The sequence below is a fragment of the Pavona decussata genome, unplaced genomic scaffold (assembly GCF_977016875.1).
Source record: "Pavona decussata unplaced genomic scaffold, jaPavDecu1.1 SCAFFOLD_602, whole genome shotgun sequence".
Classification (NCBI taxonomy): Eukaryota; Metazoa; Cnidaria; class Anthozoa; order Scleractinia; family Agariciidae; genus Pavona; species Pavona decussata.
In genome coordinates this window covers 2,096,985-2,112,952 of record NW_028145860.1, presented here as the reverse complement: position 1 = coordinate 2,112,952, position 15,968 = coordinate 2,096,985, and the positions used below count along the sequence as shown (strand labels likewise).

General features: G+C 40.0%; 1 protein-coding gene across 2 annotated transcripts; it reads right to left on the bottom strand.

Annotated features, from left to right (window-relative positions):
• Positions 1 to 493: 493 nt before the first annotated feature.
• Positions 494 to 13,433, bottom strand: LOC146449329 (uncharacterized). Of its 2 annotated transcripts, XR_014860679.1 has the most exons (7): positions 12,328 to 13,433; positions 10,053 to 10,300; positions 6,882 to 7,152; positions 4,658 to 4,711; positions 2,892 to 2,927; positions 682 to 2,355; positions 494 to 646 (listed from the first exon to the last, which is right to left on the bottom strand). XR_014860679.1 is itself a non-coding variant. In XM_085101799.1 (6 exons), the coding sequence occupies exons 1-5, from the start codon at positions 13,334 to 13,336 to the stop codon at positions 2,893 to 2,895; spliced, it is 1,617 nt and encodes a 538-aa protein (XP_084957925.1). In that variant the 5' UTR covers positions 13,337 to 13,433; the 3' UTR covers positions 494 to 2,355; position 2,892. The 2 variants fall into 2 exon arrangements, 1 of the variants encoding a protein (XP_084957925.1); XM_085101799.1 differs by having other exon boundaries at positions 494 to 2,355.
• Positions 13,434 to 15,968: the final 2,535 nt, after the last annotated feature.

Below are 15,968 nucleotides of genomic sequence, written 5' to 3'. Positions count from 1 at the left end.
CAAAATCAAGATGTAAAGGCCAAGAACAGATTAATCTCATCACTTTTATATCGTCCAGGCGGGATTTGGCGGGAATTGTCAATCAGCTGTCAAAATCTCATCAATCGTAAATTTAAACTAACGTAATGCCTTGTGCAGTAGTTCTTAAGCACACGTACGCTTGCGCACTAAAACAATTTACATATTTTCCTTCGAGTAACTTTCAGTGACCGAAATGACTTTCTTCTTCAATTTTCAATGTCATCGCCAAACGATCTGGACAAAGCAAAGCAAAGAGATCAATACAAAAATTACAAGGAACTTTTTCATCTTTTACAAATGAACATTCTTGGCTAAATACAAGAGAAATCAGACATTAAGGGGGGACTTAAACTAAATTTGAATGAAGTTTGAAGAGGTTTGAAGAAGGGATAGATGAAAGAAAATAATTTTTGGAACACTAACAGACAGTTGATACCCACGCAGGAGCACCCCAGGTTGCTAGTGGACTAACTTGGATTGCTTGAAACGTGAACGAGTTATTTCCATTAAAGCCATGTCAAGTGCGGTAAAATGGCGTTTACGTTAAGTCCCCCCTTAAATGAAATCGCATAGCAACACTTTACAACGGAAACTTAAAATAGAACACAACCTTCTTGTTCTTGTTCTTGTACTGGTTCCGCCTTTTTTCCATAAATTGACTTGTTGCGTGCTTACAACCTCGTAGCTTTAATTAAAAAGTACAGTACGTGTTGGTACAACAGACCTGGTACAATAGCTATTTCCGTTCAGTAATTACTTATAGATTAAAAGTCATTAAGAGGTAAAATTCAACTGGTACAAATTCAACCCGATACACGGCGGAATAACACCAAAAACGAATAAGCAAGTATTTCCAGTCATGTTCTGGCAGCAAGATAACTGAAGGTAAAAACTAAGAAAATGTGTGTTGAGAAGGCATAAACAATCTATTGTTACTTTTTAAAAACCAATTTGGGCGTAACTATTCATTGGTACGGTTTCCGAGGAAATACTTCAAAACACTTCAAAACAAGACTTTTGCTTCACATTAAATTGGTACCAGAAAAAACAACTTTTGATCAGCGTAACTACAATTATGTCTACAACAAACTATTTGCGTTGAAAGATATGACTAACACGGTTTCAACTGTGTCACTTGTAAAGCGCAACTAAGGATAATCTAAACCGTTCCAGGAAGTCCAGCTAAGAGGGCAAAGTGTCTCTTGTCGGTGACTTACACTACACAATTCATCTTAATTCTCTTAATAAAATACAAGTAAATGAAATAACTACACACTAAAATCATTGTTATTCAAACCGCAATATTTGAGAATAATTATCAACAATGAAATACCGTTTCATGATTAAAGTATCCGATTAAGGACTAATTTAATAAAAACAACGTTGAAATTTCCTTTGAAAAGAGCCTATTTTATTGTATAAAAATTCCCCACGCTTAGTTCAAGCAACTCTTGTTGCGCAAAAAAGAAAGGAAAGATTTTAAAACAAAGGTATCACATTGGCGTGGTAATTACTAGAATATTGCGGATTAATCCTTATATATTACAATTAAAGCATGCGTAGCTTGACGTGTTCCCACCCAGAACATAAATAACCGCTTTTGTATGTGGCAGGAGGGAAAAGGTGCTTTTCACTCCTGCGAAATACCGCTCGGTGGTGGTTAATATGAAAAAATAACACACAAAATGAACTATGTACATTTGAGTTGGCGAATTCGCGAGGCCTCCCAATCTGCGCGAATTCGTGCCCAGCTGAAACCTGGGGGACAAGAAGGCGGACATTGGTTTTCAAATTTGTCCGCGACGACGGAAATTGGCCGAATATTACAACAAGGTGTAAACCGGATTTACGAAAATGCAAATGTGCGAGTGCCTGGAAGTTCTGCCGGCCGAATTCCATTATGATGATACAGAATTAGTCGTGTTCTGCAATGGGGACAAGTTGGTACGAAACTTGCTCGCTGATCAAGCCCCGTCCGATTGTATGCCTCGTTGAAACATGAAAGCAAGCAAGATTCGTGGGTGTATTTTCTGCAGCACCCTAATTCTGAAGAAGGAATACCCGCATCGGGGTCGTCGAAACAAATGAAACATTTGGTTTTGAGAAACACAGCTAGACGCGCTGCGCGTCTGTGGGCACGAGGCTTGCGTTTTTGATTGGCCGACAAAGTGAAGTCTGTGGCGAATGATGTAAGTAATCAAGGAGTTAAATAATAAGTGTACGTGAGAAAGTGATGTGCAGTTGTAGCGTCCACTGTCCATGTTTGACTGACAAACTTGGGAGGCTGGAGAGGTATAGACTTTGCCTTCAACACGCACACTGGACAGTTAAATGCTAATAGAATGATAAGAAGAATAATAAACACGTACTAAATTAGTTTCATAAAAAGAGAAAAAGAGAAATAAGCGCTTCTTAGTTTATGTAGGCTGGAGAGAACACTAATGTATAACTTTATCAGTGTTCTCGAATCCTAAACATAGGCGAGCTTTATATAAGCACTTCCAAGCTCTTTTGACCTTAATCGAGTGTTTGCGTCAAGCCATGTTAACACAAAGGGGCAGCTTTTATTTCTCATAGAATTAAGGCAGAAATGTGACATGACGTATGAACGCGTTTTAGTGACCTCATAATTATAAAGCACTGAAACACCCAACTGGAGCACGTGTGAGATAACCACAATATAGGTTTCTGTTTGCATCAGCTGTTAAAGGAGGGGTTGAGTGGCCGTTAAGAGTAGTATAGTGGAATTTTTGACCGACTATTCCTTTCACCTTTGATTGACTGAACGATAAATAAACTAGAATATACGACCTGCCCGGGGCTAAATCAAAATACTAAAATGAACGCTCACAACATCTCAACCTACCTACCTTAATCATCATCTGATGAACTAGTATCGGATCTCTCTAGAAAAAAGAAGGAAGAGGATTTCACAAATGGTTCTCTGGCGAGAAGGAACGTCACAGAAGAATGGCAACATTCACCAATAACACACGTATCAGGTTAAGCCTGGCCTCAAAAACTTTAATATCTATAGAGCGGTTTTCAATTGAGTGTCGAAAGTAATTCGCGTTTGTTTGGTTTTGCTTCGCTATGCTCTGTGATTGGTTAACAAAACTCGCGCCACTTTCCCAACCAATGGGAATCCAAACCAAAACCAATCGTGACTTTCCGGCACGCGTTTTCCCGCGCTTGGCGCCAGTTACATGTTACATTTGCTTCGAATTCTGATTGGTTCGTGGTGCTGTTTGTGCCTGTTGTGATTTGGCTGAGTAATTACTGTAGTTTTGGTTTTAAGACACTAAAATGAAAACCGCTCTTAATGTGCTTGTAACCAAATAAGCCACTTACAACACTCTGATAAACCAAACGCGCCGGCTTTGAAAAGTATAGTTCCCAAGTGCAGTAACATGTTATCATTAATGGCCCTCCTAAATTCACTGACGGTAAGGAAGATCAGCCAAAACCGTTTCCCCTCTTTTAAATAAACTGTAGGCTATCCAGACTCAACTGACCGCCTCACTTGATCCCTCACGCCACTGCGCCTTGACGTCAGTGATAATCATTGAACTACAACACAGGCATTTTAACACTCCAAATTCATCCAAAACAACTTAAAATTGTCAACTTGCTTGTTTCTCCATGTACTCTGATCAAGTTCACTTCGGTTCACTTCGCCGCAACCAGGAGCATATTTTGTTGCTCGAAGTAAGATCTAAGAATTGCATTTCTAAAGAGTAGAGGGCAATTAAATGGCGAGAATATAGATATAGCCCTTCAATTCCTGGGAAAAAAGTCAATTAAGTGAACAATTTTCCAAGGGTTTTTCGGCATTAAGCTTAACACTTCAGTATTAAACTTGAAATTTATAATTGATCTGATAAGTTGTAGATATCGGTGAGAGGAAGATCAGATAACTTTATAATAAATAAAAACAAGTTTGTTAGAAAAGAGTGGAGTGCAGCCCGCACAAATGATTCAATAAACAAATCGACGGCAGTTTTCTATAGTCTACACTCTTTTATTAAAAACTGAATCATTGTATAATGAAATTCGAGGGATTTGATTGGCTTAGCGGCCATGGTATATGAGCTATTATACCATGGCCGAGAAATGGCGACCATTAAATTGTCTGCTGGTTATTCTTACACAGCTAAATCAGAAAATCTAGCAATATTTCTTGATTGTTTTTAATAAAACAATTATTCCACTCGCGCTTGTTGGATATGAGATGATTATAGCCAACTCGGCGCTACGCGCCTTGTTGGCTATCTATCATCTCATATGCAACAAGCGCGAGTGGAATAATTGTTAAATAGACCATAAAATGGCGTCAAAAAATGTTCAAAACTCAAGTGGAACCACGAGCCACAGGCGAGTGGGTTTTGGACATTTCATGGCGTCATTTTATGGTCTATAAGAGTATAGACCACAGAAAACTGCTGTCGATTTGTTTTTTACAATAACATGGAAAAAGTACGAGCAGAATTGGCTATTTTTTTCGTTGAGAAAGCGCGCGCGTTACATCTGACGTCATTTTTATTGTCTGTACTCTTATAGACAATAGCTACGAACCAATCAGCGGGCGGGAATTTGGACAGTTATTGTAAAATCAAGGCTGTTTATCTAAACTCACCTAATGACTCACTACCAAGAGACAGTTGGCTTAGGGACGCTGTCACGTCTAGTTCTACGATTTGCATAAAAAAGTTAGCAGTAAGTGAAATAACTATCATGGCAAGTTAAAATGTGGAAAAGAGTTAACATGGGCTACAACTAAGAAGGGCGCGTTCTTTTGGGATTATCCCGGAATAGGAATACTCGGAATAGACGGTATTTGTGTTCTTTAGGGAGCTATTCCCTTCACCGTGGGTTACCACCTTGACGTGGTGGTGAAACTTGTGAGGCTCAGTGACCTTTAGAGCTATGCCGGCTGGGACCTTGGTCCCTGGCAGGTTCAACCTTGCCGGATTGGTCAAGAGGTAGAGCCCAGACAGAGAATAACCCACCGTTCCTACCGGTAGTAGGTTGAGCTTGGGGCCAATCACCCCTTGTTGTAAAAAGTAACAGATTACGGAAACCTTAAGGCCCCATTTCCCTTAAAGGGAAAAGGACCAAATGATGATGATGATGAGGGAGCTATTCCGTTTTCGAAATGAACGGAATATCATTCTGTTCATTCCGCTTCCGATAGTAATAATAATAATAATAATAATAATAATAATAATAATGACAATAGTAATAAGAAGAAGACGAAGAAGAAGAAGAAGAAGTCTTTAATGATCATCAAAAGATAAAAATACATATCTTAAGTTACAAATAATAAAATCATGCAACAAGCAAGTAAGAAAGCATTAAAATAATTTTAAAATGAGTATTTAAAATGAGAATTTGCTGTACGCGGAGTTTTGATATTTCCCCCCCCCCCCCCCCCCCCTCTGCTTTAATGACGTTTAGCATCAAGAAAAAATCGTAACAACAACAGGGAAACATTATTTAAAAGACTAAATTATTGTATCCCATGATATTTTTTAACGTCGCCAGGCCCCGGTTCCTGAAAGTGACAGATAAAACTCTTCCCCATTAGCAGTAAATTCGCGATAAATTTTATTTGTTCTTAGAAGAACTAAGTGTGGGATAAAAAAGGTTCTGAAAACAAAACAAAAAAAAAAAAACAAAAGCAAAAAACCGGCAAGACAAGTTAATTTCCTTGTGGGCGAGAGAGAAAATGAGAAATGCGTGAGACGAAAACGTGGCTTTCATGGCTGGAGCCTAAAAGCCCAGCACCAGAGAAAAAGCGATTTAGTGAAAGGAAAACAAAACAAAAATGGGGTTGACAGGCCTGTGTGTCTCTAACGTTCGTGTTTTAGCCTTATCAAAGTTTTGCCCTCACGAGTATATCTTTTTAGGAAACCCCCTTTCCTGTATGAAATGAGTGGTGTTCCTTGAAAATTTCTTTGGGCGCTAGATTTCTTCTATTAATGCCATTTGGTAAGTAGTATTTAATTCAAGTTAGGCGCTAATGGTTGATATTGAGTTATAAAAGGTAAGATTCGTTTTTCTTCTTTTTCTCTTTGTAGCAGGGCTCGTCCTTTGTCCTCCAAGTTTACTTCTGAGAGTGTCTTTTTAATGAAGTTTTCTGGGTAGCCTCTCTTGGGAAGGTTCGCTTTGAAATTATCTATGTTCTCCCCGAAGTGCGTTTTAGAGGAGTTTGTTCTCAGCAGTCCAAGGACCTCTCCTTTGAAAAATCCTGTTTTCACAGCGCCGAGTGGAGTGAATGAATGATAACTTTATTTATACACAGTTTAAAAAAAAATCGGTTTTTCAATAGGTTGCCATGAAGAGAAGTTAGTTAGTTTTTCCACGATTCTAACGATAAACGTTTCTTTAGTGTCCACAGCGAAGCCATCAAAGTCTTCTTCCGCCCACATTACTGCCGCTTCTCCCCCAGTTTTTACAAAAGTAAAACCCCCTGTTCCACATTTATTAACCACCTCTGTCTTAAAATGCCCCGGCATTTCTTGACAAAATATCACAGAGGGAAAGAAATTACTCATAATGGAATTTAAGAGCATTTTTGATCGGCTTTAATTCCTCTCCCGGTCGCTCTTTCCTCACCCCAATTATTTAACACTCTCATTAACGGTCATCAATATTGTTTACCTGGTCACACACTGATTAGTCTCCTTTAGGAGTTTAATTTAAAATTTTCGACCGCTTGCCCGCAACTCCGCAGGATACGAAGGAACTGAACTGCTTTTTTTCACGTTCATACTGACGGTAACTGATTGATTCTTTTTCGCTAAGTCCAATTTTTAATGACTTTTTGTCTGTACCCTAATCCACTCCAGCAGACTCACCTGGTAAAGCTCGAAGGCTAACATAGTGGAACTCGGAAATGTGCCCTAGTGCAAGGCAGCTGTCGTTGCCATCACCGGTATCAAGTGCTGGGTTGATGTTTATGTCGGGGTAGGGCCGATTGCTGATAACTCGAATTCGCGTGTTAAAGAGCCTGGCTGCAGCATCAAGAACCACGTGATCACCGCATGTTCCTATTTTTGCCATGTGTCGCAGGTAATCTTTCCAGCTTTGATGGCCATCAACAAATACGAAAAGATGTGTACCATCCGGCTGTTAAAGGAATAAATGATGACATAAGTACTTTAGCTTATCTTTCAGTTATAATTCATTATCATTCCCAACATTGCGCCAGTAAGTCCTGAATGGAATATAACTAGACGCATAACTGCGTTTACTCGGGCTTCTCTTATGGAAATAAACTTGGTCAAGCTCTTGACTTGGTATGTCACGTTAGTGTCCCCATTTGCCTAACAACACAGACAAAAAAACTGTTAAACAAACGGTTTTCTTTCGATGTTGTTGTGCCTTTTTTTAAGCATGCAATCTAGAGGATTTGGGTGTATTTGAACGAAGATATCATCGACAATGTCCCTAAGCTTTTTGCTTCTTCTTCGCGCTGTTTACATATCCTCACATGAGAATAATTACAATAAACATACTTTGCATAGCGAGATCTCATGTCTTTTCTCACCTTTGTCGTCACAATTGAATCGTTGTATAGAATTCCGGTTAACTAAATAGCTTTGTCCAAGATATCACAATTATCAAATGTCGAAATAACAACGGTCTCTGGATAGCCATCTACATACAACGTCAAGCGCTTCCCTACTACCTGCTACTACATAAGCGATTACAATAATTGTAGAGATCGTGATAAAAACAAAGTAAGATAAACTCAATAAAATGATTAGACACTCGTCATGTTTAGTGTGGGTCTACAATGGATTTAGCGTATATTCAAGCTTGCAATCTCTGAGATTCCACTGAAGACGGATGGCTTCGCTTCACTGGAGCTTTGTAAACAGATCATGTGCTCCGCTGACCTCTTTTAACCTTGCGCACGCGCAGAAGACGTCAGAGGGCGATTTGCGACTGGAGAATAAACTCGTGCCCATTTTAAACCTCGGGCTTTCCTTTGGAAGCCCGAGTAATGACCATATAGACAAAATGTACAGGCCCGTAGCCAGACCGAAATGTTTACCGAGGCAGTGAATGTGAAAAAAGGTGAACATTTCTTTAATTTTTTAGCCTGTCATTCGAATACAGCAGCAGATAGTCCTGATATTTTCAGCTTTGCACAATCTGATTCTAGTATGGACAGTCATCTCAAACTAGATCAATCTAACACTTTATAACAATTTAATTAATGAGTAGTTCTGGTCTAGGGAAATAATTTGCTTACATTAACTGGACTTGATTTAAACTTGCCTCTATAAGGGCTACAAGTTTACCCAAAAGAATTTTTCTGCTCATTAAAGAACAAGCTACTTTGCCATTTTTTGCACGAGTTTCGGATGATTTTATGTCATCTCGTAGACCTCGTAGGATATCAACTTACCCGGTGACGGTAAAGGCGGAATGAGTTTGCGGAATGGCATGTGGCATGACCTGCGGCATGGCATAATTATGCGAAATACGATACTTGCGGAATGACTCATAGAAATGAATTAACTGAAGAGTGTGTCTCTCTTTGGCGCCAATTTTAAGATAAGAGCATTAGCTTTCAGAGCTTTGTTGCGGCAAATGCAACAGATGGGCTGATTAGAAAATACAAGCCTGCAGCTGGGATAGAATATGTCTGATCGGTGGTTAGGAAGAAGTGAGGGTGAAGAAATCGATGAATACTGTTTATTGTTCTCACATTCAAGGAAATATGAGTACATGTGCCTATTCTCGGACACTTTTTGCATTTATCACAATAACTTACCTCAGGAAGGCGGGAGCAAGCTGAGAATTTTCTAGTATATAGTTCCTTCCTTTAATACCTAAACACGTCCTAAAGATTGGCTGATTGAACGCCTGAGGTTTCTCCGTAATTTTGAAAAATATTATAGACGTTGAGTGGCCTATTCTCGGACGCGTAAGATCGTTCGCAGATGGTTAATCGCCTTTTCTGGAAAAAAATATCCCCTTCATCATGTTAATATACGTCTCGTTAAAGAAAAAACGAAGTAATATTAAAAGTATATGTTACCTTTCCCGACTTAAAAAACATTTTAAAGTCAGTTTGGGTGAGACCTCGGCTCATGTAGTGGTCTATAGTCACCGGTGTCGCGGTTTTCCCACTGCGTATGGTTTTACGGGCGACTTCAGTAAGCCAGGATGGGAAATCGAAATTAAGTGTTTGTCAAGTGTTTATGCGTCCGATCAGTGATTAAAGTTGTTGCGTTGCAAGACGAAGTCCTGTGTTGAAGTGTTTGTCTCCTGGATTTTGGATGTTGGATATGTTTTCAACAATCTTCGTGGTTGTAACATCTGCGCATATTGAGAGGGCAATTTTTTTTTATGCGTACTATAAGTCCTATCAAAGAGCACGGCTACTGGGTGATAAGGCTTGTGAGCAATCTGTCACACCACATTTATTTTTGCAAAAGTTTCAAGGAAGAACTGCGCGTAGGGCGAGGAGACGGCTGAGATTTCAGAGTACTTTCACCGATATTTTTCACACGAATAAGGTGAGCAATACGCACGACTCACGCGCGCTAATGAGCCGTCAGAAAACAGTAGTTGAGTTGTGATTGGTTGAGAGACATTGAAAACACAACACGGAACACACAGCCGGATCTCGGTTTCGCAGACGCCCTTTTTCGCTGAATGAGAAACATCAGCCTGAAAAGGTGTCTGCCCTCGCAGGCTAAGAAAAGCCAAGGAAGACGGTTTTCGTATGAATATCGGGGTTACCGAGTTGCAATTTACCCAAAGGTTACATCGAGGACAGTTCTCCTTTGGGAATATCCAAGCTCTGCGAACATCATCGAAACCGTACGAATATCACGGAAAGAACCACAGGAATGAGCTGACCTGGCAACCAATCCCAGCAAAAGTTTTTGGTCGCTTTCCATCAACGACGAAATAAAATCAACGACTGTCTTCAATTGTTTTACTAACTATGAAGCGTTGATGCAGCAAGAGAACAAATCACTGGTTGGACAATACTAAAACCAACTTACCAATGTAGGGTTGTCCTGGAGGTACCCGACTATCTTTTCTCTTAATTCATCATGCGAGTATTGCATCCCTTGCACCTCTAGTTGGTCGGCCAACGCCATAAACATGCAATTTCCTTCTCCATCGTTGTCTATAACGTTGAAGCCTTTGTCTGAAGCAATCTTCTTCAATGCCACTAGTTGTTGGTCAGTCGTTCTGGTGTCATTTCCTTTCAATTGTATTTGTCTAAGACGCCGCAAACTGCCCTTAACTGTAATTGAAATGAAATCGGAGGAAGTTCTTGTGATTTTCTATAGAGTGCTCAGTTAGGAAAAAAAAGTATAACACTACTTTACAATAAATCGAACTGGAACACTGTTTAAAACTGAAAATAATTCGAAAAGAATTTTGTGAAATGCCATTTTCGTCTTTATAAAACATCTCTGCACCTAATTTCGTTACAATTTCCTTTTTGCGTCTCCGATAGCGTGCGTCCATTTCAAATCAAACTGATTTGTTTTTCTTTTAGGGTGATTTATTGTTAGAGTCCCTGTTAAATAATGGTAATTGAACTAAGTGGACTGCAATTTGGTCTGAAATCATACGCGTGATTTCAAAAGCGAACGAGTGCGCAGCGCGAGTTTGATTTGAATTCACAATGTATGATTTCAGACCAAAATTGCACGACACAAAGTACAATTACCACTTTATTACTGCACCTATTTTGAAATCAGAGTATCATTGTCAAAATTAATATTCTATTTTTGTTACTTCATTTCCATTTTGATGGGCTAAAGGAAGGATGCGATTTAGAGCGAAATATGGTGCAATTTGGGAATAAGTCGCACTGTTGAGAGCCAATCAGATTGCAAGGATCACCAGTGATTTCTAAATGGGTGTAATAAACGGGATTACCCTTATTCCTATAATAATCAATGCCGTCATCCCTAAATCCAAATTCATTAGTTCTTAAGCTTATCCCCATACTTTTTCCTTATCGCTATAATTATTTTCTTCAGATATTGCAAATCACTCTTCTTAATGGAAAAACGCAGAGGTCAGAGCAAAAGGACACATTTACGAGATTTTTTGGGGGGCGCGTGGTCGAGGATGGGAAAAGTGCCCCATGGTGTGGCTCTCTTCTACCTTTCTCTTTCAAATTTCGTTTTCTCCAAAGTTTCTATTTCTTGAAAAATTGACTCTGGATAAGTGTAGTTACCTACAGTTTCTATTTTGGGGCTTAAAGTAAAAAGCCGGTTGCTTCTCTAATTATGGATTTTCTTAATTTTTTTGAAGAGTCAAAAATTTTGTTTTTCTTTGGGTCCTAGGAACCAGTCTTCGTGCACATAGTAACCCTAAAACCGTTAATGTGAACTGATCGCGATTAGACCTTTTTTCATAAAAAGGAGGCCGGTAAATTATTCTCTCGTTTATATTTGCAAAAGTAGAAAATAAATTAGCAACAGTAGACAATAGCCGTCGAACCATAACTTTCTCGTTAAGTTAATCAATAAGTATGTTACGTGGCAAGAAGAAAACCTTCTTGTCAGTGACAAAATCACTTTTTTCAAACTGTGATGATTTTGACTGAAATTCATCCTTCCCAAGGAGTTTGTCTCGAGGCTTTATCCCGGATGAACTAATTTTGTTTCAGTGTTGTGATTGCTCACATGCAGTGCCTGATGCAAAATTGAATGATCAGCAAATACGAAAAGAGTGTGGCTTTATAATAAAACTCTCAAATAGATTCACTCGATTCAACGCTTCACAATCAACAATGCTTACTATTTTAATAGACGAATGAGAGATGATTTTATCAGAAAAGGATCTCCCTTCTTCCTGTGTTGCTTACGAAAGTTTCTGTTTCTATTGTTTTTGGACGTTGAATTAATTAAAAAAATGACTTAAATTTATGCATACGTTAAAAAATTTCACAGTGTATGCACAAGTCTAGAATGAAAGCACTTCAGCTGAAAAATTTTAAGTCTGATTTAGACGGTACAACTTCTGCTTACCACTGTCGCATGCGATTTCTAGAGCGCGCGCTGCTCGCGTCATGCACAAAGTCGCACATAACTCTCGTCATTCAAGATTGCATATACCTACGATTGTCGTAGGATTTTAAAACATTGTGACGTACATGACAGTCATAAGCGAGTTGTAGGTTTGATTTACACGAAACAATTCGTGTCGTAGGCCTGTCGTAAGCTTGTCGCATGCGACAAAGTCGTACCGTGTAAATCGCCCTTTATAAGAAGCAGTATAGTCAACTCGTGCGAAAGTCGTTGCTTAACTTACCAGTTTCCTTGGAGAAGCAAAGAATGCCAATGATGGGGTCATGGTCGAGAAGATCTGCCCTTTTGTTTCGCGTTTGCATTTGTTGTTCGACTTTGTCGTGATCCTTCTTGATTATATCACCGCTGGGATCTTTAGAATCTGTGAACTTTAACGGCCTTACTAAACGTACCCAGATGTCTCCATCACTGTCTCTATCAAAAGAAGGATCGTTCCAAACCAAAAAATTATCCTTGTAAGAGATAAATTTAGAGCTTTTGGTTTGATCTTGAGCTCGAGCTGTTAATTCATAATTTGGCACGACCACAGCTTCCTCCAGGTCTTCTTCTAACGTGTTCAGATTAAAGTCGCCTCCTACAATATAGGAGGATACCCTGACATGCTTACATACAGCACGCAAAAAGTAATGTAAGCCTTTGAAAACCTTACTTTTAGCTTTCGGTGCCATAGCTTTGTAGGGCCCATGCCAAGAAACAGCTAAGAAAGGTGGACAAGATGCATCTTTCGTTCTCCTCTGTAATATAACCATCGCAAGTCGGCCAAGAACTTCAGTCGTATCTACATCAGATCTTTCTCTCCTTAGCTTTTCCACGATTCTAACGATAAACGTTTCTTTAGTGTCCACAGCGACGCCATCAAAGTCTTCTTCCCGCCACATTACTGCCGCTTCTCCCCCAGTTTTTAGGAAAGTAAAACCCCCTGTTCCACATTTATCAACCACCTCTGTCTCAAATTTCCCCGGAATTTCTTGACAAAATATCACAGAGGGAAAGAAATTTCTCGTAATGATATTGACAAGCAGTCTTTGATCGGCTGTAGTTCCTCTCCCGGTCGCCTGACTATTCCCATGCATGTTGATAGTCATTATGAAAGACTGTTGACATGGAGCAGATTTCTTAGCAGCATCTTGAATGTCTTTCATCAATTCGACCTCCTCAGTTGAATCAGATGATTTACTATCTCCTATCAACCGGCTAGCTGCTGAAATTTCAGCTACTGTACGATCATCCATACTAGCGCGAGTCAAAACGAAACTAAACGACCGCGCTGCGGTGTCATGGATGGAAAGGACACGTAGCTTCCTTATGATACAAACGATCAATGAGTATGATTAAATAGCACTTATCATACAGACGATCAATGAGTATGATTAAATAGCACTTATCAGCACTGACACACGTACCATCCCCGTGGTATGGCCAATACCACGCAATTTAACAATATATGTTAAATAGCGCACTCTGATTGGTCAACTATTTTTATCCCGGAAATTTATTGTGTCGTATTCTTGTTAAATCGTGGCCTCCAACGCAGACCTCCTTAGGGGTTCGTCAACGCGTGACGAACCCCTAAGGATGTCTGCGTTGGGGGATAGTTAAATCGGCGACTAGAATTCGAAGGGAGACACAAGTTCCGGTTCCTTCATCCGCCGCAGCTAGCCATTTTCCCTCACCTTGAAACCTTCAAAACCCATTTTCAACGAGCGACGTGAAAACCTCCATTAACTTTTAATCGATTAGGTTTAATCGGCTTCCGAAAAACCAGGCCGAGGGCTTTACTATTCTGAAGTATATACAATGGAAACAATAAGACATGTGCAATCTTGAAAACTAACAAAAGATTTGAGAGGCTAAATTCTAGACCATCTGTTTTAGTTCTTACGTAAAGCCAGCGACACACCTGGTGATATCTGGCATGTCAGATTTCTGCGATTAAATTCGCCAAGTGTGCCCGTTTCTGCCCGGGAACAAGGTTGAAATGCCACCTCGACGCGATCGGCGAATGTCAGGTGTGTCCGCATCAATCGGTGGCGCTGGCGATCAAATGGCGTATAAAATCACCAGGTGTGTCGCCGGCTTAAGATAGTTTTGTTGTCATAGCGCGATTTCAAAAACAAAAATTAACGACCGCGTTGCATCATGGATGTAAATGGAATGCACTGTAAAACTAGTGTAGCGCCCCAAAGGCGCACACTGTATTCCAACATGTCACTTTCTTCCTTCTCACAAACATTTACAATAGTAAAAATAAAAAACCTGTGCAGCATGCAAGTTCTTATTTAGTTTCATACCAAAAAGTGATTCGGACAAAGTCCTTATAACTAACGTATTAATGTCCCTCGTCACATAAAGGCATGCAGGTGACTAAGTCAAATGTCAAAGCGTAACAATGTTCAATATAAAATATAGTTGTCCAGAGCCTTTGGACGTCTTGCAACTCTTCAAGATCTCCGCAGGCAAGGTGTAGCTGGAGAAAAGTTCACCAGCAGTAATGGCATGGCAGTTGTTGATTCAGGCTCCTTTGATTCTCTTTGACGTCCTTTGTCTGGAACTGTGAAAGGTTTAATATGTTGCAAGTTCCGCCTATGCTGCACCAGCCTGAGTATCAGGCTTTTCACCCCTTGCGGCGACTTCAACACTACTTGGTCTCTATACCGTGCCATCACTTCGTAAGATTCCTTCTGATTCAAGGCTGAAGCGACCACCGATAGCCGAATGGTGGCCGGGAAGAAAAAGCGCGAATAAATAACCTCGTTTTGGTCCAAAAATTTCGCCCAGGCTCTCGTTATAAATTTTCCTCGCTCGTTTCCAGGCTATCACAAATGGAAAAATGACATGTTCTAATGATGAAGGAATCAGAATGGAGGAAAACAGTCCTGTGGTACGAGTGCGCCCTAACGACGCGGTACACTGAATGATTTCTTTGCACCATGAGTCTGGGACTAACAACTTTGTTGAATGGGCAGGCTCCCATCCCTTCTTCTCCAGTGGCATGCAATAGAAAGTGCGCTAGCGTGTTCGGCAGTAAGCCTTCAATAGTCTCGGTTCTCTCGACAAGCCTGTCCTTAAACAGGGAACGAGGTTACGCAGGCTTATGAACTCAAATAGGATGTCCAAATTTGGGATGACTACGTTTGCCAGAGTGGTTTCTCTGTTATTTGGAACTTATGTCTCATTTTGTAATCATGCAACAATATTCAATATGATTTGTTTCGATTAACATTCAACATGAAACGACACACAATGCAACAATTGTTGCTCAACATGTAGCACATTTCGCAAACACTGTACGATCATGACTCGCGCATCACTGGCTTAAGGGTCGAAAAGGGAGGGGTCATTCATGGACGAGCCTCCAATAGTGGGAGCGGCTCTAGTCAGTACCAAAAATACGAAATAGATTTAGAAGCGCAGCGTAGTTCCTCCTTACCAATGGAAATCGGTTTGATATAGGAAGTAAAGATGAGCCACATGTGGAGTCAGATCAAATGAACGAGTTCAAGTGATGCCAGAAATTTGAAAGTATTTCAAATCACGTGATTCGAGTACGACCTGGCAAGGATAGTTTGGTTACACTTCCAACATGGCATTGTTGGTGCGATCCTTCAGTTATCGCGTTCTTTAAGAGTATACTGCAAGATAAGAGCACTTACTTCGTCAAGGAAGAGTAAAAGAAGAAGAGCAGCCGACGAAGAGTACAACAGCCTCTACAGAACCCACTTGTGTAATTTTTATTATCCAGGAAAAGCACACACTCTCATGAACAAATTTTTGACAAACATCCCACCGCTCCATGGCAAAACCAATTAAACTTTGCTTACTGAATACTAGGATGGGAAAAACATTTTGATATTATCCCCCGGG

Excerpts from the sequence above, each read along its gene's own strand:
- LOC146449329 (XM_085101799.1), bottom strand. The coding sequence starts at position 13,336 with ATGGATGATCGTACAGTAGCTGAAATTTCAGCAGCTAGCCGGTTGATA. Across the intron at positions 7,153-10,052 it reads TCCAGGACAACCCTACATTG|CCGGATGGTACACATCTTTT; the intron begins GTAAGTTGGTTT and ends TTCCTTTAACAG. Across the intron at positions 4,712-6,881 it reads TAGCCTTCGAGCTTTACCAG|AACTAGACGTGACAGCGTCC; the intron begins GTGAGTCTGCTG and ends TGCAAATCGTAG.